Genomic DNA, 26,611 nt, shown 5'->3' with positions numbered 1-26,611 from the left:
TTTTTGGGATCAGACTTTTAATTGGACTTAAATTCACATAAATAACATTGGTTCATATATATTTTGTATAATATACAACTTTATATAATATATATTTCCCCCTATGATTTACATTCCTCTCTGACTAAAAGTATATCTGTTATATCTATGGAAACAGGAAGCATTGCAGGAAGGCAAAACTGCTCTTTTTGTGCTGTTTCAGTTTTCTTCTCTCTTTTTTTTTTAAATTAAGGTCCAAATGTCAAAAGGAGAGGAGTGCCTTTCTTTTGAGTTGTAAAAAACAAACAAAAAAAAAAAAACATTTTCCAAGTTACACAAACAGAAAAGCAGAAAGGAGAATCTATTGCATTGTCTCTAGGGTATTACACTGCACTACAAGGAGTGGGTAGCTATTGAAAATCATTCACCGTATATATTTTACTGTATTGACTTGTGACACAAAAAAAGAGCACTGCAGATGATCTGATATGCATGGCAATGAACATTTTCTGTATGCTTTTGAAGTTTTTTTCCCCCCATTGTAAAAAATAAAAACAAAAATTGAGAATATGTTTGACTCGACAGGAAACCCTATCTCGAAGATAAGGACAGAGTTACAGCATGAACCTGCGGCAAGGTCACATATTCATGCAGTGACCAAGCCGAGCACACTTGCACAGATGACTTGAGCTTGTCGGTCCAGATCACAAATCAACACTGTTCGGCTGCTGCGACCGACATTATTCAGCAAGATGAATGGATATCTGGAAGTCAGGTAACGTTCGGTAAGCTCCCTGCTTTGTTCGTGTGCTGTGTTATCTCTGACATGTGGAACATCTCTATCAATCAACACCTCGAGTAAATATTCATAACTGATGCACCGTTCAGTTTCCCTCGGTGAATAATGCAGATCCGATTTTCACTGCCGTTCCCAACTGACTCATCAAGGAACTTTAAGGTCACTAGCAAATGATTTAAAACAGTGTGTTTGCAGGGTATGCCTGCTTTTTCAAGTCAAGGAGATCATAGCCTGTCAGAGTAGAAATGTTACAAGACAGTCAACAGTTATATACCCCGTGATGAGTAAAAGGAGTGAAATTGGCAATGAGGCGTAAGGTTTCTCGTGTCAAATCGGGTAAAAGTCTGCATCTTTTTTTAAGCACAACCTCCAGTGTCACTTTGTCACAGCTTCTCTCGACTTTCTGGCTACGCGGCCTCTTAAATCGGCAAAAACTATGATACATATTTGATTGTCTGAATCAGCCCTGCTTCCTTGAATATCAAACCAGAGAGAAACTGTCACCCACGCTAGGCCTTTAAATCCGAACCTGAAAGCAAAACTATTTTTTCCAGCTTCAGCTGCTATTTGAATAGTGATCAAGAACAGAAAGATTTTCGAGGTCAGGTCTGCTTGTAAAATGTTCAGGTGAGCCTCTACCCAAAGGGAAAAAAAACTAATTGGTGAGCTTGAAAGAGTTACTTAAATTACCCGGTGAACTGTGAGATCCTATAATGTATCATGCATTTATCACGACAAGACCAACCTAAACTGAACGTGGAGTGTGTTGGTGTGTGTGTGTGTGGTAACAAATTACAGAGGAAAACACAATCATGCCATGACATTGCGACAGACAGCAGGTTTAAGTGTTAACCACCTCCTTCCGTGAAAAGTCAACAACAAACAGCTATTAGTTATTCATTATAATCACAATAAAAATCCCACAAACACCATCATAATCATATCCCTTTTCTAAACATAGTTTCACTGTATGCTATTGAAAAAATGCAATGGGGAGGACAAGTCGCTGGTTGTGTTTAAAGCATAGTAAACAAAACTTAAGAGCTGTGACTTCTTTCTTTATTGCAAAGTTCTCCGAGTGACCAAAAGAGGTTTTACTGCAGTATGTTTTACACGCTGACCACCATAAATTACTTTGAAAATATGAGCAGAAAAATAGGATGAGTTAACACAACCAGCAGCAGTGCTTATTGTCTCTTACCCTCCCCATTACAACCCTGCCACACATCCATCTTTTTCAATACTCACAGAGGGGAGTTAGTGTTAATTAAAAAGTGCATCATGAATATGTTGCGATTAATAATAAAAGTAAACTTTTTTTTTCCATAAATAACACTTTTTTTTTTTTCCTCTAGTTATCAATAAACCTCTTATTATACAAGTCGAGTAGTCACACGATTCAAATCTGCCCCCTGGGATCTTGTTAATAAAGAATCCGGGAGCGACGCTAACGCTTCCTGAAATAAGGAAGCTGTGACCTGTCAATACAAAACAAGACTGACGGGTCAAATCCAAGAGGAAGATCGAGGAAAGGACTATAGCAGTGACCACACGTAGCTATTAAGGACACAACACATGAACAGCGGCAAGGAAATACTTGCAGTACAGCCTGCTGTAGTAGACGAACTGAAAAAAAAAAATGGGACATTTTAAGAATCAAGAGTCTCTGTGTGGGAAAAAGAATACCACTCTCGTGTCTGGACTGATGCGGGAGGTTTTAGTGTTTTTGTTTCATCGGTATGATCACACTGTACTGTGTTTAAGCATACATCATTATACTCAAAAATATGCAGTTAAGCTCTGTGTTACTTTTACAACCAAGAAAAAAAATACTACTGAACTCGCTGTCTTAATTTGTAGTTTTTTTCCTAGTCTCAAATCTTCTTACAGTGAATTTGCAGTTACTGGTGTGCATTATTTTTCCATTGTGTGCAGTAAATACAAAACTCTACCAAGCTAGAGATTGTAATGTCTATAATTGGATGTCTGCATACACATTTGGAGAAACTGTAAGATACTTTGATATATTTGCTAAAATATGATCAGCAAAGATCTGTTCATAATTTTGCTTTTTATTTGTTTTTATTAATGTAGAAATCAAAATCAAAAAAATGACTGAATAAAAGCTTGGTATTGTACGTTTCCCAGAGAATGTATGTACTAGTGTAAACCTAGTAGGAATCAGACTTCCCCAAAGGAAAAAAGCTCCTTTTTTGGGGGACAGAAAAAGTCCAGGCTGGCAGCATTTCAAAAGCTTACCCATTCACACGTTACACTTTTGTTAAATCTGTAATAAAAGAGAAATTTAAACACTTTAGACACTTATGATCAGAAGGTTACGTTCTGCAGCTTGAAAGTTGGAGCTTCCGCAATTTATGCTACAAGGCCAGCTCGGCTGCTTGCTGCAATAACAGACATGAAAGTGGCATCAATTTTCACACTACTAAGACAGACGATAAACTAAAGACAAATCCTGACTGCTTGACCCTAACGCTGGGGGGGGGGATCCAGACGCTCTGAAATGATGTGTGGGGGAATTTGCTGGTAGGTTTGTGTTTACTTGTCCCCTTAGAGAGAAGGGTAATTTATAATCAAGACATTAAAAGATCGGCTTTTTTGGGAACAACAGTGCCCCTGATACTCAGGGAATGAGGAGGCTCACTTACTGGTTCGATACAGCTAAAAATTGTGATTCTAAGCATCTGCTATGGCCTTTCCATCCACCTGTTTGATAACTATTATGGATCGGTGGATGGCACTTTGCACTGCTGTGGTCAAAGCATCAATCGGTTTTCTATTCATTTTTCTCTGTATATTTTTCCTTTTCTGTCTTTCTCATAATCTACCACAGGTTAAGTAGTTTCACTGTTCATGTGCTGCACCTTCAAACTTTAAATGGCTGACATGAAGATTCTCACTTTGGTCTTCTGCCTGGGGTGAAACACAGATGAAAGAAGGAAGACCTTAAATGGTCCTGAAAATACAGGACACCAAAGCTTTCTCTGTCAGTGACTGCAGGGCATCGGATGGACTTTACGTATGCTGATGGCTGCAGTCAAAAGACCTCGTTCCCATTCGTTGATGATGGATTTGCAAAATATTGGATGGCTACAAACTAACCGGACTGACATTTTTCCAGACTGCTGTGCATATTTGCAACTTTTTAAACCCATATGAAAGTAACTAGCTAACATGAGCCACCGTGTCAGTGTTTTAATCGCATTTACAGTCACACGACCACTCAGTGGCAGGCCTTCATCCCGGTCAAGTATGGCGAGTCTTGCCGGCACATCCCCATTTGCTGCTGTTGGTGCTCTTGAAGATCCGAGGCCACACCATCGACAAAATCGGGGACAGGTAGCCCTGAGAGTATCATGACTGACTTGTTCCAGATCATGAAAGTGGGTACAACAGGTAGGAGGAAGGAGATTTCAAAGGTGTGGATATGCTGGGAATTCATGGCATCGTAAAAGGACAGCGAATTGTTGTCGTAGTCCAGCAGGACACCCAGCCGCCTCAGCTGCAGACTCGCCTCCACCAGCATCTCCTTACCATCGTGCCGCACCATAAAGTTGTTGTTGCAACGTGAGAACACCCACGAGGATGAGTTTTTGCCGCTCCATTCGTTTTTTGGGGCTGATTTGTAAGCCACGCCGATGGCATACCTGCAGGGAAAGCACATTTTGGAACACATTACTGATCTGAAGCAAGTGTCCTCCTTAATGACTTTACTTACACAGTCAGGCTACCTCATGCTGAGGACACACAAGATACACGTAGCCCCTTTGGGTTTTTTGTGCATGAAAAAGGTCTACTTCACAGCCAATTAGTGAAAAGAATATAATTAGGATAAGAGTATACACTGTGTGTGGTGTGTGTCTGTTGTATGTGTGTGTGTGTATGGTGTGTGTGGGGGAGGTTGCGTAACAGCCTAGATTTAAACTCCCAAAAGAAAGATATTTCAGTTTATCAAGCCTCCTTGCAGGCTTATATAATGCACTTGTGCGTGCGTGCGATTCTTACCATGTGGATGCTCCGAGTAGCACCTCCCAGTAGTGACACCCGCTGTCAATAAAGACATTACCAGCAGCTCCATAGGAGCCTGTTCCGCTGAAGCGCTCCGGGGTGTGGCTCTTCTTCAGCGAGCTCTCGTCCTTCTCCATGGTCAGGCAGTCGTTGGACAGACGTAACTTCTTGTGGGCTGTTTTTGGGTCCAACTTGAAAGGTTGACCTGGGAGGAGATATAATTACGTGCCGTTACTGTATGTAATAATAAAAATGCCGTCATCATTAAATTCCAAATCTTCATGAATGGCACACAAACAAAGATGTGACCTGAGATGTTTAATTATTACCTCGATAATGCTGAAATATTATAACTGGGTAGGTTAAGTGCTCATTTCTAATGTCATTTTTAATACAGATATATCACGGTTATATTTATGACTATGATTATTACTAGCAGTGACAGCTGTACATGGTGTAACAGTAACAGATGGATGAACATATCTGTATTTATAAATGATACACAAAGGAGGAGTAATCTTATATAAATGATGAATTAAGCACTTGCTAATACCTTATAAATACATTATTAATGCTTAATAGTGTGACATTATTATACAGCGTTAGTTATTCCTGTAATGAAAACCCAAATACAGAAGCTCACTGTGCACATTTTTAGGTATAACATGCTCATTTTATACTACAGCTTTCAAAATAGTGTTCAGGTGTTGTTTGACTTAAATTGCTTTGTTTACTTTATTCTCATGAATGAATATATTTATTGGTTGTAGAGCTGTGGGTGTTATGGGAAATGTATTTTTGATTTCTAATAATTCCACCAATGTTGACCTCAAACTTATCGATTGATACGGCATACTAGAACGTGTGTTTGTTTAGTGCATTAGCTCTGCGCGTGGATATAAACAGAACCAAAACAGGAGGGGGATTATTATATGAGAGACACATCAGGAGGATTAGGTGACAGCCAAGGCAGAGAATGAAGAGATTGCTTCATCTTTGCTGTCCTCAACTGCAGGCATGCTACTGGTGTGGAAGCCAAGATTTTTGGTGAAATACACAGTGTATCTGTGTGTAACAGTTTTTGTTTTCATCAAGAACATGTTCGGTGTTGGTGCAAACATCCTGTGTGAAAATAAAGAAGGCAAATAACTGCAGAGAAATGGCTTCATACAGCCCATTAAGTAATGATTGAGTAATGGTTGTAATGGCTATATGCTCATGCTGCTTAAGCTTATTGGCTGTATGGAGCTGGTAATATGTGGTTAAAGTGTGCAAGTCTGGTGAATGTTGCAACGTTTGAAAATGGTTCAGGTACACAGTGTACTGGAAATATATGAAAATATTGCAAGGTGAGGGATCCAATCATGATCAAGTGATCATGGCTGACTATTTTATTTTTTAGTTCCTCCATGTTTTAGGTCCCACTGAGAAATAAACTAGGAGACGAACCAGAACTGTGCCTCCAAAATTGAGTTACACGTTGCTTACACCTGCACTCCTCACAAAGCTTAACTGACAGTGTTTTTAGTCCGGACTTCAGGTTAAAACACACCCAAGCTCATTTTTGGTCTCCACCATCTCTTACTAAAATGTTCTCTCTTACAGCTCTTTAATGCTTCTGTATGTTCACCTGCTAGTTTCTGATTGTGTGTCTGCCATTGTTTTTTTTTTCCACTCAAGCTTGTGAAGTGAAAGAGGCCGGCGATGCCACAAGATAAAAGGAAGAAAGAACCAAAAATAAGAATAAAACGAGAGGAAGATTTCAACCCAGAGCAGCAAAAGCAGAAAACAAATAGAAAGCGGGGTGAGAAGTGCTCGCAGAGAACTCACAGGGAGAGACACAAGAGGAGAATGTTTGAGATACAAGGGCGAGAGTCTAAACTTCAAAGCTTCTCACAGCCTTTGGTGAAAACATTTCGTAACAGTGGAGGAAGCCACCCGGCATTTTCCTCTGTGCCTCCAATCACACAGACTAGGAAATTAGCTGAAGGAAATAGCCTTCACTTCCACCACGATAGGTAGCGGTTGGGGCTTTTCAGTGGAAATGTTACTACCCGGCTGCAACAATTCAGTTTGCAATGGCACCAGTAATTTGGGTGTAATGGGTGGAAAATTGGGAGGGCAAAACTAGGTGAGTGGCAGAGAGAGAGAGGAGCTATGGAGCGAGAAGGAGAAGAGAAGTTGAGGGGATAATATGAGACTGAAGATTGAGCAGAGGATCCCCTCTCAACCTCTCAATGTGTGTGTGCGTAGGCTTCATGGAAGTCAGCCACATCCCTTCCAGACCTGACATTTAACTCTGACACCTCTCATCTCATCTCTCAGCCTCCCTGAGCCTCCCATGGCTTAATGAGCGACACAATGAGGACCCGGACTCCGCCTCCCCTCTCTCTATCTGCCCTTGCCTTCATCTCTCTTCCCCCCATTCTTTCATTCTCATCCTCTCTATCCTCTCTCCACTCTCACACACTCCCCTCTCCAATAATCTGCGTGGTGAGTGTGTGTTACCGCATGTGGATATGAGACGACGAGGCCAATGCGCTGCTGGCAGCCAATTACATTAATGCGCTCTCTTCTTTGAACTGCTTATCGCTGCCAGCGCAGCCATTTCCAAACACTGGGGCTCTGTCATGCCTTTCCAGGGGATGACTCCTGAGAGCCCAGGCTGGGCCCGAGGTTCAGGAAGGGGAGACGCATGTGACGGTAGAGGACAAGCAGGCCCGTACACAAGGCATCAACTAGAGCCTCTCCAAGAAGCAGACATGCCGTTCAGTAAATTGCCAAGAAGAAATGTTTTGAACCGGGGCCAGCGGGATTCTTGTAAATGGACAAAGCCTGAAATAATCAGTTTGCACCTAAACTGTGAGTTTTTTGGCATGATCTCACTGCAAATAAAACTATCAAAATGGACGGTACAACTGAAATAACCCATGAATATGTCGAATAGCTGGAAGGTTTAGAGACTAAACTGTTACAAATTTGAAAAAAAAAAAAAATCGCCTGCAACTTGTAACCACTGCCCAAGTTTTCATTTCCTGTTTTAAGGCACCTGCAAGCCATGTCTACTCCCAGAATGAGTCATAAGTCTGTCACTGGTGAAAATGAGCCCAATACATTTCTGTGCTGAACATAGAAATTTAGCAACTTGTACTTTAGCGTTTTCATTTTATGAAGCCGTTCTACATTACTATTCATACATCAGTACTTTAACTTAATGCTGAATGTCGGACAAACCTACACGCAGTGAAGAATGTTCTACTGTGTGACAGTTCTTCTTTTATTTAAGTTAAAGATTTGAGTACTCAGTGCGCCGCTGAAGCTTCTCCATGTTGCAGAGCCGCCATGAAATGAACAGACCCAGAGTCACAGCGAGTGTGCTGGTATTTGCTAGCAGCACTTGGAGAACATGCCAAATTTGATTTCTTCTGGAGTGCTGTACTCCTGGCCTAAAGGTGTAAATAAGTCATGTGTGGAGTTCTACATTAGGAAGAAGACCGTTTCAAAATAAGAAAGTGAATGTTTACTTCAAAGAAAGTTCGTACATCAGCTACCTCTAGAAACCACACAGGCATGCCCCCACACAAATAAAATTCTTGACTAAAAATATGCATATTGCTGTCAGATTCTAGAGCCAAAACAATAAAGACGAGATGGGGGAGCAGCAAATCTCAGAGATGTAATATCCAAACGGTAACTGTGATTAGCGTGCTTCAGCCTCTGCAGAAATACTCAGCGATATCTGTGTCTGCAGAGATAATCGCTCTACGTTAGACTGCCTCAGAGCTGTGCATTGTTACGTACTTGCGAGTCTTTAATGGAACCTTGTAAAACACAGAAATGAAATTGTATCAAGGGAAAAAAAAAGAGAGGCGAGAAATAAAAGAGACAACTGTTGGGGGAGCATTTATAAAAAGTAATTTCATTCCAACTTCATTCTGCTGGGTCTTTGCTGAAGTAGTTGCAGTGGGGCAGCATCTGGGTAATCGACTTTATTTCAATTCAGTCAATTTCACCCACACTTCTTCTTTTTCCTGGCTTCCATTTTTGCTGAGGGAAAGATTGGGTTGCCTCCATAATGAAGGAGATAGAAAAAAAAGATCCATTTTTACTACATAACTAAACAATTACTGCAGTAGAAACAGCAGCATCAGGGACACCGAGCGAGCTCTCGTAACACAGCAGCAGCATAACGCAACCTCGTATCCTTTCACAGGTTTTTACATTTGTTTAGAAGTTGCCAACTGGCAGCGTGCCGTTTTTCTTCTAATTGTCTCGTTCATATGTGACGTGGCGTCGAATCCAGCTGTGCTGACTACTTTCATCTGTCTGAGATACAGAGGTACACTGGTGAGATTAGAAATGCAGCAGCCATGTAACACGGACGGGGACATCCAATAACACTGCATGGGTATTAGGTGCTCAGCATGACTTCTTGGCATCGAGAGTGTTTATGTGTCACATCCTCTCTTTTCAGTCCTTCCTGGGCAATTTTTGGCTCTTTCTACAAAACTTCTCCAAAAACTGGAAAAGTCTTTGTGTAGTGAAAAAGCAAAGACAAACAGCAGTCCTTGATCTTCTGCAGTTTCACCCTTTAACGAACTAGGCAAAGTCTTCAGAGACCAGTGCTAGAAAAATAATATTCAGCAAGGCTTCTGGGTCTGCTTAGAATTTCACTGTGATTAAGAAGCCATTTTTGGAAAGGAAGCGTCTGTGATGGTTCGTTAGAGTAAAAGCATGTGAAAGACTGCCTTTTTCCTCCCCCTTCTTCCAGCGAGATTCTTTCTCAGGGCTTTTGCTTGTGTGTGTGAAATGTAATCATTCACTAAAACAAAGCCACGCTCTCGGTATTCCCTCTTTTGTTGCGTCAATTCACATAAATGTGCTGCACTGCAGGAAAAAAAATAGCAAATGTATCAAAGGGGACTTGAAAGCACGGCTTTATTATGAAGCTTTCCTTGGTGAGATGCTGATCGTTCTAGCTTCCAGCGTTCACATTCAGTTTGCTGTCTGGCATTTTAACACAACCCCAATCGCCCCCTCCACCTGCTGGCATTTTCACCAGCTGAATTAATGAATTTCAGCGAGCAACTATAAGAAAAAACTCTGCCAGCCTCAAAAATACAAAACATGGTCATATACTATACTGCAAAAAGTAAATCACTGAATTCCGGTGTTCCAATCACTTCCATGGCCACAGGTGTACAAAATCAAAACAGCCAGGCATGCAGACTGTTTCTACAAACATTCGTGAAAGAATGGGTCGCACTCAGGGTCTCAGTGAATTCCAGAGTGGTACTGTGATAGCATGCTGCCAAGTCTTGTCATAAAATTTCCTCACTATTAAATATTCCACAGTCAGCTGTTATTGATAGTATAACAAAGTGGCACATACTGCATAGAGTTTGCCAAATTTCTGCAGAGTCAGTTGCTACAAAGGTCCAAAGTTCATGTAGCCTTCAAATTAGAGAGTTCCATGAAATGGGTTTCCATGACTGAGCAGCCGCTGCACACTCCTAAACCTCATGGAAACCCTTCCAAGAAGAGTCGAAGTTGTCATAGCTGCAAAAGATGGGCATGAGGTTTAGGAGTGGACATCATATTAAACTTGACAGATTAAGAATGGGATGTCACTGAAGGACGATGTAGCGTACGATGGAACCATAGGCTTTGAAAGTTAAAGCTGATGTTTAATTGGCTTGGTAACCTTCAAGATAACAATAACAGGATAATAATAAGATCTTTTATTGTGGTTTATGATAAAACTGAGCTGCTTCACGTTCAGCTAATGAGAAACGCTACGTGCTAGCGCTGACAGCTCATAAAAACAAAGCTATTTATAACGCAGTGAAGTGACCTGGCTGTCTTCAGCTCTATGGAATATTTGGATATCAACAAGAAAGATGAAATGATGCAACACTATGTGGGAAGACCAAAGCCAATAAATGCGCCATCAATCAGTACTTCTTAAAAGTTCTTAACTACTTCTTAATGAAGGAACATGCCTATGAGGGCGACACTGTGGCTCATTCTTACATTTATGGAAAACAATGAAGCTCTATTGCATCGAGGAATCAGATACACTCAGTTAACATCTGTCCAAAAAACTACTTTCTTGCTGTTTTTCATCATATAATGAAATTTCTTGACAGTGCATACAGTGATGGACTACAGAGTTTGATGCTAGACTGGATCAGCTAAGGGGATGTTCTATTCTGTGTCAATTGCTTGTTTTTCTATGGAGCTGTGATTTATTGTTTTCACTGTCAAGCAACTCAAGGTGCTGTGGGACTTCTAAAAGGTTGCCTGGCAGCTAAATAGGTCAGACTTTGTTTTTTAAATGTCTTTTCAGACTGATTTGCCCCTGACAAGCAGCCTAAACACTGTTGCTTTAAAACCCTCTGAATTGGAAAGCCCCTGATTGAAAGCACATATGGCACCCATCTAAAAAGAGTAATTTCAAAAACTTTTCCAAAAAAGAAAAAAAAAGTCAAAGTGACAGGTAGAGACAAACTGGGAGACATTTGGAGTTTTGGTTTGCAAACTCTGTTCTCTGAGAGGATTTATTAAAAAACAGAATCGTAAATCCCACTGCCAGTGTTACTTCAGGGCCCCGTGGGGGCCAGACGAGTTGTTGCAGGATTATTGTTTGTCTTGTTCTTGGAAACAGTTCTTTATGACTAATGACAGCATTTTGGGGTTTTTTTGTCTCATGCTGCAAAATGAAGGTGGAACTCGACATAGACCTCCCAGAAGGGCATACATAATGAATACGGATCTAAACATAACAGGTGTCTTAAATACAATGTTGGAATTGGAGAGAAATTCAATATTTGGTGCTGCGTCTGATTGTTGGGACTTTCTTTTTAATAATATAGAGCCTTTATAGGCTATAAATTGCCCTGAGGCGAGTGTTGGAAATTGGCACCACCTAAATCAAAAGAACTGAACTGCTTTATTTAATTTTACTGTTAATCTATTTAAAATCAAAGTCATGGAGATATTCCAGGGCTACTTTTTTGTGCATGTACAGACTGTCTCTCTATTGTTTTTAATTTATTTGACAGATCAGAACAAACGGGGAGTTAGAAGTAGCACTGACATGCAAAAAAGATCAACTATCTACCAGGAATGCTTTAAAATCCCAGTATGCACCATGTGCCACTATTCTATGTGGACGCTTCCTCTTCTCCTCCTCTATAGCTTTCCAACCTCTGCTCCGATTTACCTCCTGTTTCTTCATCTCATCTCTACCTCCGACTGTTTACTTTAAGGAGTGCGTGGTAGCTCGGGGCCTGTCATCAGAGATGCATGCTGGGTAAATATTATTGCAGGCCCTTTAACACGAGGAGGGACGTGTATCCCTGGGGCACCTTGACATGTGATATTTTCAGCCGGGATTTTAGCTGCTTACCTAATATTGTGTCTAGGATCTGAGGAACACACACATACACACACACCCACAAACTCTCTGGGGTTTGCTGGCTCCCTGCTTTGTACACACACAATATGACTGCCCAGAATAGTTTACCAATAGAATGACAAACATTGTTAAGTCAACAGTCCAGTGTTTGACTGTCAGCAAAGTTGCTGCGTACAGGAAGGCAAGTATTCATTCAGATTGGGTTTTGTTTAGACATAAACAATATGCTCACTCAAAATAGAGGCTAGTCTTTAGTTAAAACAATAGAGCTGCTAAATGAAGACACATTTAAGCCTGGGTTTATATTGTTGGTGCTCCTCCGTCAGACAGTTTCTTTTGTTCTAGAAAATTACAGTGGAGGCTTCACGCTGTGGGACAGCTCCAAATGTTAAGCCAGAAAGCTGGAATGTGAATGCGTCTGGTCATTGTAAAAACACACTATCATAGCTAAACTGACAACATATCAGTGGAGATGAGAATGTAATAGCTAGAAATATTCACAAAAAACTTAAAAAAAAAACCTGTCATGTTCAAAAGAAGCTGTTCATGGCCTTAGCTGAGGAAATTCCAACTTATAGTTGAAATCAAGCTGCAACGGCACTTCAAAATCAGAAGTTATGAGTGGGACAGCCTGCTCCATAGGACTATAGTGAGTGGCCTGCAGTGTGGAATAATGTTAGACTGTATATAAAAGATGGACACAGCCACCGTGACATCACTCACTGACTGGTGAGTGAGTCTGGTTTTGCAGTCTAGAGGATCTTGGATGTGGGTGTGCTGGTGTTTTACTGGTGTTTGAAAACCTGACTTGACAAAGAGCATATCCTGCTTTATTTTTTGTTTCACTCTAACTGGAACTACATTTTTGCAAAATAATAAGGTCGTAGATCAAGAAAGTGGTAGGGCCTTTATTTGCTTACAGTTCTATATAATCAGACGTCTCGTTCCAACTGTCTATGGGAATAACAGTCAGACACAGACAGATAGAGAGAGGCACTGCATGATAAACTGTAAGACCAATCTACATAACATGCAAAAAAAGCCACTCATTCTAAATTTAAATCTGTTCTCTGTCCTAAATAACCAAACTGCTTCATACTCTGAGTGCAGCTTTGCTTCTTGTTGACATGAATTCATTACCGAGACAGACAGGCAATTAAAAAAATGCACAAACAGGGCACCGCCTAACAGAAGCAGTCTGGATTAACATGGGTTCTTGTTGTTTTGTGAGCTACAACTTTAATAAATTGTGACCGAGCAGAAATGCAAACTTAATTGAATTTAATGCTTAAAAATGCATAAAAGTATTTTTTTGCTTAAGCACAAATGTAATCATTATTATGTCGTTTTCAAAAAAGACGTTTTTTTTTAATGACTAAATGCTTCAATTTAAAATAATATTTTACTATCATAATTTTTTCTATAATAAATAAAAGATATATTAAAGAACAGTAAAGCAAATATCTGTGAAGAATACGAGTCATAAAAAGAAAACGTGCTTTTTCTGTACTTTAATAACACCACTCTGTGCTTGTTTAAAGTGAATGTGTTCCCCATTGAAGAATTACAAAGTGTAACTGGACTGGCATATTGCACTTTTACCCATCTCTCTACGTTGCTGAGGCCTGGGTTGTATTATTGGGTAAAAGCAGTAGTCTGAGGGCACTCACATCTGCAGACACTCATCCCTGCAAAGAGCTATTTGGTGTCTTTTATTCACCCAACACTCTTCCTTTCTCACTCTCAATCTGTCACGTTTCATCCACTTGCACATGCTCTCTCTGCGTCTCTGTAGGTTTCTGGCTCCATTTTTTGAAGACAGTCATGTAGAAACCTGGTCACAGTTCAATCTGAGGTAAATGCACAGTTGTGATACTAAAAGGTCACACAAGCACACTTGCTTGTACAGCACTGCGCAAAAGTCTTAAGCAACCCTTCATTTTTTCTTATATGTCGGAAAATGAGAAATAGGTGCGGTGATTTATTGAAACGTGTCCAAACATACATCTAAATTTAGTATATAAGGCAAAATCAGTTTGTACAATTCTAACAAGCTTTAAAGTCAAGATTTGCCCACCTTTATTATTCAACAAAGCCTGAACTCTCTCAGGCAAACGTTTATCACTTTTTCAGATGATTTTTAGATGATATTGGATGGATATTGGATGGATATTGGATTTTTCAGTGTTCATAATTACATCAGTTTTGACAAGTTCTCAAACACCACTGACTAAAATACAGAACGAAGCCATGACATATCCTCAACCGTGGTTTACAGATAGCTGTAGACACTTCCTGCCATAATTTCCTCCCGACCTACTACATACATACTGATGACAATTTAAACATCCATTCATCCATTCGCTTCCACTTATCTTTTTCAGGGTCGCAGGGGGTGCTGGAGCCTATCCCAGCTGTCATAGGGCGAGAGGCGGGGTACACCCTGGACAGGTCGCCAGTCTGTCACAGGGCCAACACACAGAGACAAACCATTCGCACCCACGGGCAATTTTGACTGCTCAAATAACCCTTCTCCACTATAATAACCTATCCCCACTAACAGCATGTCTTTGGACTGTGGGAGGAAGCCGGAGTACCCAGGGAGAACCCACGCGAACACACAAAAAGACCCCGGCCTGATGGTGGAATTGAACACAGGACCTTCTTTCTGTGCAACAACAGCGCTAACCACCGTGCCACCATGCCGCCGATTTAAACGAAAGTTTAAAATGTATTTCTTCACCTGTTGACAAACTAAAAATCTCCCACTTTCATCTAAAAATGATAAGACAGAATGACTGAACTGAAAATGAGAAACTGAAAAATTTCACAAAGCCTGGAGCGCTTTTGCTCAAGACCCCTTTGAAAAGTTGAAAGAAACTAGGAAGAAAAATATGGAGACATGAGGAGTGGCTCAAGACTTCTGCGCAGTACTGTACATGCACATGCCCCTCTTAGCATCATGCTTAATTCATATGTTATTCAAAAAGCTGTGAGTTACTTCACATGTTGGCTGCGAGCATCCCACAGCAAAGTGATACTTCCATATGCTCCAGCGTTAGTGCCACTGTTCACTTTCAGGCACTCGAGGTTTATCTTTTATTAGACTGACCTCAAAAGCCAGTGAAAGCTCTAGGACATGATTTTAAACGTTGTCTCAATCAAGCCAACCTGAATTTCAAAAGGATGAAACCATTTAAAGATTGAACACTTGAGATGGGTAGTATACAAAAAAAAAAAAAAAAGATAGAAATCTCTGTTGCAGAAAATGAGCAGGTGTCTTATTTTACTCCTTTTTACTTGTAAAATGTTGTTGAGTAGCTTCAAGATGCTGCCTTCAGGCGGAAATGTGGACTGGACTACAGAGAGCTGTTGGTAAGATGAAAGATGAAATTTTTTTTAGCTCCTAATGAGATCACATGAAGCAGTTTATATGCTTTTAAACATCTCCCACTGGAGCCACAAAATGATTTATACAGTACGCAAATACTATTTATTTATTTTTACATACTTTTATGCCATAGTAGTGTAGTAAAACTGGTGAAATGCTCCTTTATTATTCCTGGATTCCACCACAATACATCCTAAATTTTCAAGATTCCCGAAAAACAATTTAACATAATAATCCAACTTCTTGAATATCTTTTAATACGAAGAAGACTTTAAAACAAATGTTTAAAGTATTTGGTGCTAATACCTGTAGGGCTGCCCAGTGTTAAGGCTGAAAGGTGTATCATCTTTAAAAAAAAAAAAAAAAAAGGATAAGCATGACCTCTGAGATTATTTGACAGATGGCATAAAGATTGAAAAATAGACTCCAGACGAGGCGATCATATGCCATAGCCAGGGGTAACAGAGGCCAGCGTGCCAAGAAAGGGGTTAGAGAGGGACACAAAAGCGGAACATGAAAAGTTCGAGGCCACAACAAGCTGTTGCATAACAAAAAAAAGACCTTAACAAACGGAAAAAAACAACAAAGGCCATGTCAAATTCCTTCACTTTATTTTAACACGATCAGCTCCCATAAAATGTCTTTTAGAATTTGTGATGGTAATTCGTGTAATATATTAAGCATTTCCTTATGCATTCAGTGCTTTGCATTAAATTGCAATTTGTGTCCTCTGAGGTCAAATAAGACGAGCTTATTCAGTTTATTTGCTTGCGATTAAGTCAACATCTGTGCTTATTAGGAAACTTGTTCACATTTAGTTAGGCTGTCTGACTCTGTGTACCATATTTGTTAGTTTCAGTTCATAAAATTAGAATTGTTATAATTATTAAAACTATCAATATCTTCGGGAATTCACCTTGTTTTCAGGTTTGAGAGTTGCTGCAATCCCAAATATGATCTGCAGCAATTTAAGGAGTCATGTTGTTGAAAAGGCAGGATTGTGATGCATGACTTTACAGTATCTGGTAGTGCTACATGTCAAAATGCTCTTTGCTTGCAACCCTCTGCCTGAAATATGATGAGCTTAGGTTAAAAGCCCCCAGATCCTCTCATCCTAAAATACTGAGACAGCTAAACCTTCCAATCTAGTCACAGACAAAAAAGAGACTTCAAGTGCAAGTTCTGAGCTCAAAAGCTTGCTACTTGAGCCCACAGAGCAGCAGAGTCAGAAGGAAAAAACTCTAATAAGCTTGTCAAAGTGAGATATCTGTGATCGGTTTTGTTGTGACCCATTTTAATCCAAAATCACTATTCGACTTCACCAGAACAGATGAGTGAGGCTCTGTAATCTCAATATCAATTCTTCTGCCAAAAATAAAGTGGGAGAGGAGAGGGAGAATGAGGGACAAAAACATGTGAAGAGGCTGACACAAACACAGGTGTCATAATGAAAACCACAAAACCTCAATCATGGATAAAAATATTAATGTTTTTTGTTATTTTGATGGCTTGTCTAAACCATTACAGCAGAACGAAATGCTGGTTGCCAATCACCGACTCAGAATCTCAACCACTGTTGGCTGTGGGTGGACAAGCTTCTTCCCCTGATAGCACAGGCTGCCAGAGGAGAGGAAGAATGACAGCGTGGGGGTAGAGGGGGAGAGAGAAAATCATTCAATATTGCACTAAACTACAGCTTCAGCCTATGTAGTGCATTATACTAATGCATATGATATACTTTGTCATGTAGTGTGCTATCTTGCACTACGCTGTAGTGGCAAATATGTATGGTAATAGGCAGTGGACAGAGATTTCGTTTATGTGTGGGTGGGTCTGACTGTTTCTTACATGAGAGCTCATGGTGACTTACTATTCTGTTCATACGGTTAAGAGTATACATATATCTATATAATATACATAATGCATTTGACCTCAATTTATTAGTAAAGCCAGGCATGATTCTCTTTAATGTCAACCATAAAACCAGTATTTACTACATATATCACAACTTTTTATGTAGTCAGTACACTATTGTTTAAATATAGGTATTCTAAAATTATTCACTATGTGTAGTACAGTATAGTTTAGACTGTGATTTTAGCCCACTGGTAGGTGTTTGCTAGGCAACATGATGCATAATGAAAAAATTAGATGTTGTCGCAAAATAAAAATGATTTCCTGAGGTGGTATTTGTGTATGCACATTATATTTGGGTCTTTTTAGTTTATTGGTAGGTTGCTAGGCAACATGATCACATCATATCTCAATGTCACTGCTGTGAAATAAAAATCCTTGTATGCTTTTATAAGTCGTCGAAAGTGCATAAACTCAAAACTCAACAAGTGGATTGTTTTAGCCTGTTGGTAAGTGGTTGCTAGGCAACACGCTTGATGTTGTAGTTTCTGATATAGATGAGAACCTTCAGGGAACCTTGCTCAACTCCTGATCATGCAGGAAGAGTTGACAAACAAACAGAGATTTGCATGTATTATAAAAAGATTACTGTAAACTGTCAATAGACAATCTCTGACCATATCACGTCAATAAAGCTTTACTGAACTGAAATAAACTGGGAAATTTCCAGATGGCAGTATCTCATACAGTGGAAAAAAGGATATGCTGGTGAGGAGGGTGATAGTGCTTTCTAGAAGCCTGCTAAGACGAATACTTAATACTAAAATATGTTAAATCAGTGACATAAAGTAAAAAAGGTTCAAACCTTAACTATGCCTATATATCCCAAGTGTATCCTGATGACAGTTAATCCTAAAAACCACTCCCGGCATAGGCTGAAATGAGCTGGCATATCAGCTGCATTTTTGCTTCACTGCACTTCGGCTGCAATTTTAGACTGATTTTAAAATTTTATTGAGCACCCCTGGGGCACATCCTAAATTAGCGATATCGCTGAGGTTTTAACTTATTATATGCCACAGCTGAACCTGATGAATATTCCCACAAAATAGACTGTGGGTGATGTGACTTTGTAGATACAGCCATGACGTCTCTTTTACTGTTTTTAAAAGAGGAATGTTAAGAATGATTCATCTTTGAGTTGAACTAGTGATAAATTATGATGATACCCTGCAATATTCATCATGGTTGTTGTCAAGCAGCACTAACATATTACCTTATCACTTGATATGGGAGCCTCTAGAGGGGACTTAAATTTGACATTCATTGTAGCTTGCAGTGCAACCAAGAAGCCCCACATTACAGAGAGGTTGGTGCTGTAAGACTTCAGCAAAGGAAAAAATAGTCACAGAATCCATCAATAAATCCAGACTGCTGGAGAACACTGAATCAGATCTAGGTGTAAAACTAAACAAGACTGTCAGTACACAAAATTATTATCTGGAATAAATGTTTAGACCACTCACAATAATCACTCAAAATCAGCAGGAACCACACAGAAACAGTTACTTACAAACTACGGATAGTGGTTTATTTTAAAATACAAATAAATAACCTCTGTGGTGTTTGTCACTAGTTTTGTCACTGGACCTGGTGTAGCGTACTGACAAGTAAATGTTAACAATGTCTATTTAGTGGCACAGACTTGATCCAGTGTGGTCAGTAAACAACACATTCTGTTGTGGCCATGCATTGTTAAAATGTGGTCACAATTTAATTATGTTCCCATGCAATTCTAACCAGTGACCACATCATAATGTTTGGCAAGGCAATATTTTTCCCCCATGTCCCAAAGGAGTTACCGGGTAAGCATTTTTAAGACTATTCTATCTCTTCAAGTTGACTCTAACCTTACATGCCCCAAAGAGTATCAGCGGTTTAATGAAGTTTATTTGCTCACATTTAGCTAACCTTAAAAACTGCATTTTTTTTACTAGCTTGTACTGTTACAGGGAAAAAGAAGCATGTTAAAGCAATGGAAAATAGTTCAAGTCTGAGGCGAGCTTTGACAGCAGCAATCTCTACCTCAGGGAGAAAACAGGAGAAAAGAAACAAAAGAGAAACAACGAAGAATCTGAAGGACGACAATTAAACAGTCTTGTAAAAACAGTGGAAATTTCTCCAAGCAGGAAAAACAACTGCTGTGTACGCGGTAAGAACAAAATGAGTACATCTATAGAAGAAGGGAGGATGCCATATCAGTTCTGCGACAGACTGGCGACAGAGGTGCTGGTGCTCAGAGTACTGCAGGTTTAATCCCTGTAACATTTGCAGTGGTAAAAATAAGTTGTACTGTTGCACAACTCACTGTAATCTGACAGGTGTGTAGGAGAGGAAAAACGTGGAAAAGCTCTCTCGTGCACAGTTTATTTAATTCAGCTACTTGTACACCTTAATGTGTGTCAAAGCACAGAATACTTGTCAAGGGTCTTGCTACCAAAAGTACTGTATGTACATACTTCAAAAAGTAAGTATGCACATACTTGTAACTTAAATACACACTTTTTGGTGGGGAGAGGGTGATAACAGTAAACCTACGCTGACAAAAAGTGGCTAAAATGTGATAAGTAAACGTTACAATTCTATCTTCTATGTACGAACCATTCAGGATGTGAACTCTATAAGCTAAAATAAGTGTGTGAGGATTCCTTACCCATATCCCAGTATACTTTTAATCTTACCATCACACTAGTTGTGGTGTTATTACTAGAGCATTATCCATGTGTCATTTTGCAGAATTTGTAGTGGTATTGTGCTGATGGACGATGTAGTCAGAGATTAACTTTAGATCTTACGATAATCATCATAGCGTATGTATATATGAAGTCTGTATGTACAGCCAACAAGTCGCTACTGACCAAGGAAGGTATGAAGCATTTTCCAGGCTCCTTCTATTCCGAGTACAATTAAGCTAGGTGACTCATATGCATGTACACGTACAGTCATAAAGCCATAATTTTCCATTTTTACAGTGTTTACAATTTCTTGAAATTGATGGCGTCAACACACCAAAAGGTAATGATATTGCCAACATGTTGTATTGTTGATACAATATGGTTTTCTGAGGTCTGCAAACCATTAAATTCTGTCTATATTTACATTTTGCACAGTACCAACTTTTTTGAAATTGCACTTGTAAGAATATCGTAATATCAAATGTCTACTCAAGAAATGTCCAAACACATTTTTGACATAAATACTTTTTGTTGAAAAATTGTCAACTTTTTGTTTCTCCACATCAGAGAATGATGAAAGCCTACCTTCTGGAAATATGCCTTTAAATTTTTTTACATTATACTTTTTGTTTTTTCTTTAACTGTTCATACATTTAGACTAAAATTATTCAGTGAAGATTGCATGGCCTACAGTGAATTGCTTTGAGTGTGAGTGAGTGATTGTGACAGAAATACATTAGGCACTGCTGGCACTCTTGCTGCTTTCTCCTTTCATGTATGCATATACAATGTAATAATCTAAACTAGCTCTGAATCAGCAGCAAATCTGCCACTCACTTGTAAATCAAAGACAATCCTTTGGGAAAAACACTCAGTCGTGACAACATTATGTTGCACATATGATACAGGGAGAGATGCAAACTTTTAGCTGTATTAAATATCCAAACCCAAATAACACGGCTTGTAAATATTCATGAAAAGGCTGGCAGAAGTGTAACGTGTGCCTTCACTTACTGTTGGTTTTGAGGCGGGCTGGCTCACTGTTGCGACTTCCTGCTTGGTTGATAGCCTTGACGAAGAAGATATAACGGGTGCCACTCTGCAAGCCGTGCACCGTGTAGTGGTTCTGCTTGATGTTAGGTACGATCATCCAGCTGTCTGCAGAGTTGTACAAGCCTGGCAGAGCCACAGAGACACACACAAGTACACACAGCATTAGTAACAAGGTTATGTTGCCGCTTTTAAGGTAAGCAGAGTTAGTGTGTCCTGCTAAGAACCTTTTTTTCAGTGATGTTCAAAAGAGTAAAATCTGTTCTCAATTCCGACCAGAGGAGGGTTATTTTTCCTCAAAGCCCCCAAGTGAGTCATCCCCACCCAAATAAGGAGCTCAGAGACCACACGGCTCTCCATGTTATGCAACATTTATGTCTACATACTAATCCATCCCATTACAGTACTTTTACATCAGGTTTAGCATGACAAACTCCCCTGAGGCAATATTGTGCGTTCACTAAGCTAAAACTATAAGCCATTACGAACAAGGTACTCACAATATAAATCTCTGAAGTAAGCGCCTCAAGGCAAAAGACTGTCATTGCCTTTAATGTTCAAATGTATGGAAACGCAGGCAGTAACAACATGACCCTATTTGGTGGGCACTTTGATTTAAAGCAGCTTGCAGTATAGAGTTGGTAATGCCAGTTAAGCTGTGCAGTCAACTGCTTCTAAACACAGTCTTCTCAGTCTCTGAGATGTAGCCGACTGTGAAGGATAAAAAAAGGAAATCTCGGCTGTGAGCTAAAGAGTTGATCGCCCACAATGGGGTGCTCCTTTGGCTTTACTCTAGCGTGAAATAACTGGATTGATTTAACACATTAAAATCACTGTTATCGCACAATTACCTGACCTACCACTCTCATGGTAATCAAGGTATGTTTCCTGATTTCAAAGATGAAATAGGCAACTTTGAACAGAAGGTGAGATTTATGCAGCTGCTTTGGAGGATTTTAGGGGAGGATTGCTGATTTATGCAAAATGGATATTGCAAAACAGGCCAAGTTCGGAGCTGCTGTGCTTACGCTTTATGCATGAACATTGCGTGACATGTTATATTGCGTACCTTTTCCAAAGGCTATCATACAGGACGTGGAAAAAACAGAAACCCAAAAACTGATCACTCTTTCATGGTTTCGTGAACAACACGAGTGTATTAATAACGCCGATAGCTAAAATGAAATGAATGAACTGACAGCATGAATAATAAAACCAAGATGTGCCAACTGGAGACTATACAGAAAATCTATTTTATGGGCAAACATTTTAGAGGCAGTTTATACAAAGAACTGTGAAATTACGAACACATTCAAAAAACAACAACAAAAAAACCCCAAAAGCCATTGCCAAAACCAACAAAGCATCTTGTTTAGTAGAACCACAGCTGAGCCTAACATTTGTAGAGTTGAAAGTAGAATAACCACCCTTTTCATTGTCTCACCCTTCCTCCCAAAGCAAAATTACAAGGAAATAAAAAACACGGAAAGGGAGAGAGTTCTCTGGGCCATGCTTACCTTGTCCCATCTGGTGAGGATGCATTGTGAATTATTGAGTAAGATGGAAACAGCATGCATAAGTAATGGCTGAGAGTCTGCTTGTAAATATAAATACTTCACAGGACGCAAATAAGGCCTTTAAAAGTGAGGTGCCTTTAAGAATGAATGAGGGGAGAGGACTCTTAAGGCTGGAGTGGGAGTTGGGGCTACATTCTTTTCTAAGACAAAGAAAGCACAAGCGACACGTCTTCCTTTAATATGACAGAACCTAATTTACACCTTTACACCAGGTACACGATCCATTTTACATGCAAATGTGTTTTATTTCATCCTAGATTTGCAAATATGCATGCACTGTTAACAATGAAATCCTATTGCTGTTTCACTCGAAAAAAAAGAAAAGAAAATCAAGACTGTTGTTCTGCTGTGACAGCTGTCCCTTGTTGTCATAAAATTTATGCCACCCACCTGTCGTTTTGGCTGCATCCTGCAGAAATTAGGTAGACTACAGTGTTACGTGGGCTTTCAGAAAGAGATACATGGGAAAGATGAGAGAGAAGGACTTCACGCTGCTTTTCATTTTTAAAGCTTTTGATCTCTATAGCACCTCTCCATTTTTGCTAAATAAAATTAGGTCAGTGCGCAGCAATATGCTATTGCTACTTTTGCCAATGAAAGGAGCTTCTTGACACTAGCTTTGGAAAGCACCGTGGCTACAAAGTATGGTGGCGGTGTATGTGAATGAGCCATTTGGGAAAGAGAAAGCGAGGGAATACAGAGAGGAAGTAGATCGGCTTGCGTTGTGCATCCAGACATCAAGAGCTTGTGTATGTATATGTACAGTATGTCTGTGCATCTGTTTGTGTCGCCGTTTTCTCGGAAGCAGGCAGACGAGAAGGGAAGCGCAACATGAAATATCTGGGGAACGCAATAGGGTTTGTCTTTGATGATGCAATATAAAGTTAATGGTGACAGCGTGTGTCTCACTGTGTCCTTGCATGGGTATGTCTTAGTCCTCTGTTCATTTCTTATAAAACAGCCCTACACGTGTGTGTATGTGTGTGTGTGCTCAGCTTACTTTACTTGTACAGGTTAATATTGTCTGACTGGCCTTCAACAGTGACTGAAATCTCATCGCCATTTACTCTTAATGTATTATATCACTTCTAAGACTGATCTGGTGTGGATCAATCTCAGAACTGTTCCCTATTGAGATGCACAAAACGCAATTTTTTACCCCTGCACTTTGGGCTTCCCTTGCGCCCACTGTGAATCTGCTTCTCACCTGTGATAATCATTTTAATATTTCACCACAGGCAATGTTTACGAGCACACATGAATAACAGGTGGCGGAGGGAGACAGCAGGCAGATATTGCTAGCGCGATTACCAGGCAGGCCTCCCAGAAACGCAGTACAAACCGGCGACAGGAACGGGGAAAGTGGCTGATGTCATGCGGAGATGGAAGCAGAGGGAAAGAAGGAAATTACTACTCCCAAACAAAGCGGATGCTGCATTTCTTTTTAGGCAAGTGTAATTGTGGTAGATATTATTCATATCGCAAAGAAAGTGTATTAGGAAATATAGCTACTTGTTTTTGTACTCATAATTAGTTATTAATACCACTCTCCTGTACACACAGATGATAGAGCCAAGGTGTAAAAGGCTTTGCATAAAGACTAGAAAAAACTAGGCTGGCTCTATCCTAAGGTACTAACTACCTATTTTCTAAGAAGACAGATATTTATTTACACTATTAAAAAGCAAAGCAGCATTATGTGGAATATGAGGACCCACCCCAACAGCTCGCGGCAGATGGCCACTCCTCCACGAGCCTGGTTCTGCCGGACGTTTCTACCTGTTAAAAGGGAGTTTTTCATACTATTATTGGATTTTTCTCTGTATGTATTATTGTAGGGTCTAATATATAGCACCTTGAGGTGACCGTTGTTGTGATTTGGCGCTATATAAATAAAACTGAATTGAATTATACTAAATGTATATCTGTAAAAAGATCATTTATGGCAAATCTATTATGACCTTTTATGCTGTTTTACCCATGTTCTGTAGCCCTGAACCTTTCCTGACACTGCCCAAGCTGCACATAAGAACAGGTAATTAAATGTTTTTACGTGCGTCTGTGAGAATAAAGCAAGTAACTGTTCTGTGATTTCACAGCATGCCAACGAGTGTTGCGTGTTCTGCCTCTGGCATGCACGGCGTCACTTGAAGCATTAAGAGTTGCTGATGGGTGCTATATGTGAGAACAGGCAACGGCAATGTCCTGACATGATTCTCTCAATATTTTCCAAGGTGTTATGACATTAGAAGGTTGTAGTATATAATGAAAAAGGATAAAATAAAATAGTGTACAACTAAGTGTGTTTAAGAGCCTCAACAGAAATACACAGACAAGCCTCAAAATGATAACGCAGACTTTCACAGTCAAATCTGGTTGAAAATCAAGATGGAAAAACAAATATTTATGAGGAAGTAAATGTGTAACTGGATAATCCATGATGCCAGTTGGCAGATGGCACCCGCATTCGTCAACAGCACTAGACACAACAACTTTCAGAGGGCCACAGGTAGCAGCCACACACACGATGGTATTTGGTTTCACTTGCTGATTCTATTTTCTGCCGCTTTGCTTGGATGATCCTGCAAAGGCAGGGTTCACAAGGCACCACAACCCCACTTCTCCTCCTCATGGGAAGGCCAAGTCTGAAGATGTGGCCAGGCGAGAAAAAGGAGAGAGACAGGATGGCACTCAAGTGGGAGCATTTAGCCACTTGGAAAGTTAGAGAAAAATACTATGGTAAAAACTCAAGTGGCAAACTGGGCTAAATGGATTTCTCCATTTCTCAGTTTCTCCTACGAATCTCTAAGGACTCTGTGGCAGCACACGGCTGAATATCTGAGTCACTCAGTCTATCATAGCTGAAATGTATCCTGATGTTTCAAATGGCTAGAGCACTTGAGTTGCATGGTTAGATGGAGAAATGTCAGGCCACATAGAGGAGAAGAGAGAAGAGGAGATGAAAAGATTAGAGAGGCACAGGTGTTTGTGTGTGTGTTTGTGTGCGTATGTGCTTGAATGTGCACGATTATGTACATTAATCACATCCTTCTCATATCAGTAAGTGGTTTTCACCTCCCCTATGTACCCATTATCCACTCTGATTTTCACCAGTCCATCCGTTTGTTTTCTCCTTGGCAGTGGCCTTTCTTTCACTTCATTTACGTCGCGATAGCCATTCGGTTATAGTGCTGATTAGAAAACAAAAGCTAGATGGAGACAAATGCATAAAATCCCATTTAGGAATATTATGTTTGTGTCATTCTACGGTATAATATATATATTTCTGCGTTTAAATGTCAAAAAACTGAATACTGCTCACTTGAATACTAACATGTTTTAAATAACATTCAAACCCCCTTAAAATACACATTTATATTTAATGTAATGGTGCCTCAAATTTTAGTCATTTGCTAGTAGCATTATAACAAGTCAGTCACAGAGCTAATGATTAGAAACTAATTAGAAAATAAAACAATACCGGTAAGCATAATTTCTGCCTGTGTCCCAATATGTAGATTTTTACTGGCAATAGTGTCATAATTTATCACTGCATCATTTTACTGCCACACTGTCTTTTGCTATAAAGACATTTGAATATGTGCACTTAAATTGCCCAATAATGTTATGAAGGGAAAGACCGTGTTTAAATTTTCTGTAACGTGTAAAAACCTGACAAGGACGACAGTGTTTGACTTTAAAGGATTCAAAAAGATTCAGAAGAAGAAGAAGAAAAAGAAGACCTGTGCTCTGAGTCCTGGTTCCTAAATGAGAGAAGTG

The 26,611-nt window shown here is 39.8% G+C and overlaps 1 protein-coding gene across 4 annotated transcripts in view; it reads right to left on the bottom strand.

Annotated features, from left to right (window-relative positions):
• Positions 1–26,611, bottom strand: part of mid2 (midline 2) — a 150,820-nt gene continuing 124,209 nt past the window's right edge. For all 4 annotated transcript variants that reach the window (XM_040016434.1, XM_040016433.1, XM_040016436.1 and 1 more), the window contains 3 exons: positions 21,219–21,380; positions 4,802–5,009; positions 1–4,443 (listed from right to left, as the gene is read on the bottom strand). In XM_040016434.1, the coding sequence (XP_039872368.1) occupies positions 4,020–4,443; positions 4,802–5,009; positions 21,219–21,380 (794 nt within the window). In that variant the 3' untranslated portion in view covers positions 1–4,019. The remainder of the gene's footprint in view (positions 4,444–4,801; positions 5,010–21,218; positions 21,381–26,611) is intronic.

Source organism: Simochromis diagramma, unplaced genomic scaffold (assembly GCF_900408965.1).
Source record: "Simochromis diagramma unplaced genomic scaffold, fSimDia1.1 OVJJ01000685.1, whole genome shotgun sequence".
NCBI lineage: Eukaryota > Metazoa > Chordata > Actinopteri > Cichliformes > Cichlidae > Simochromis > Simochromis diagramma.
This window is presented reverse-complemented; position numbering and strand designations above follow the sequence as displayed.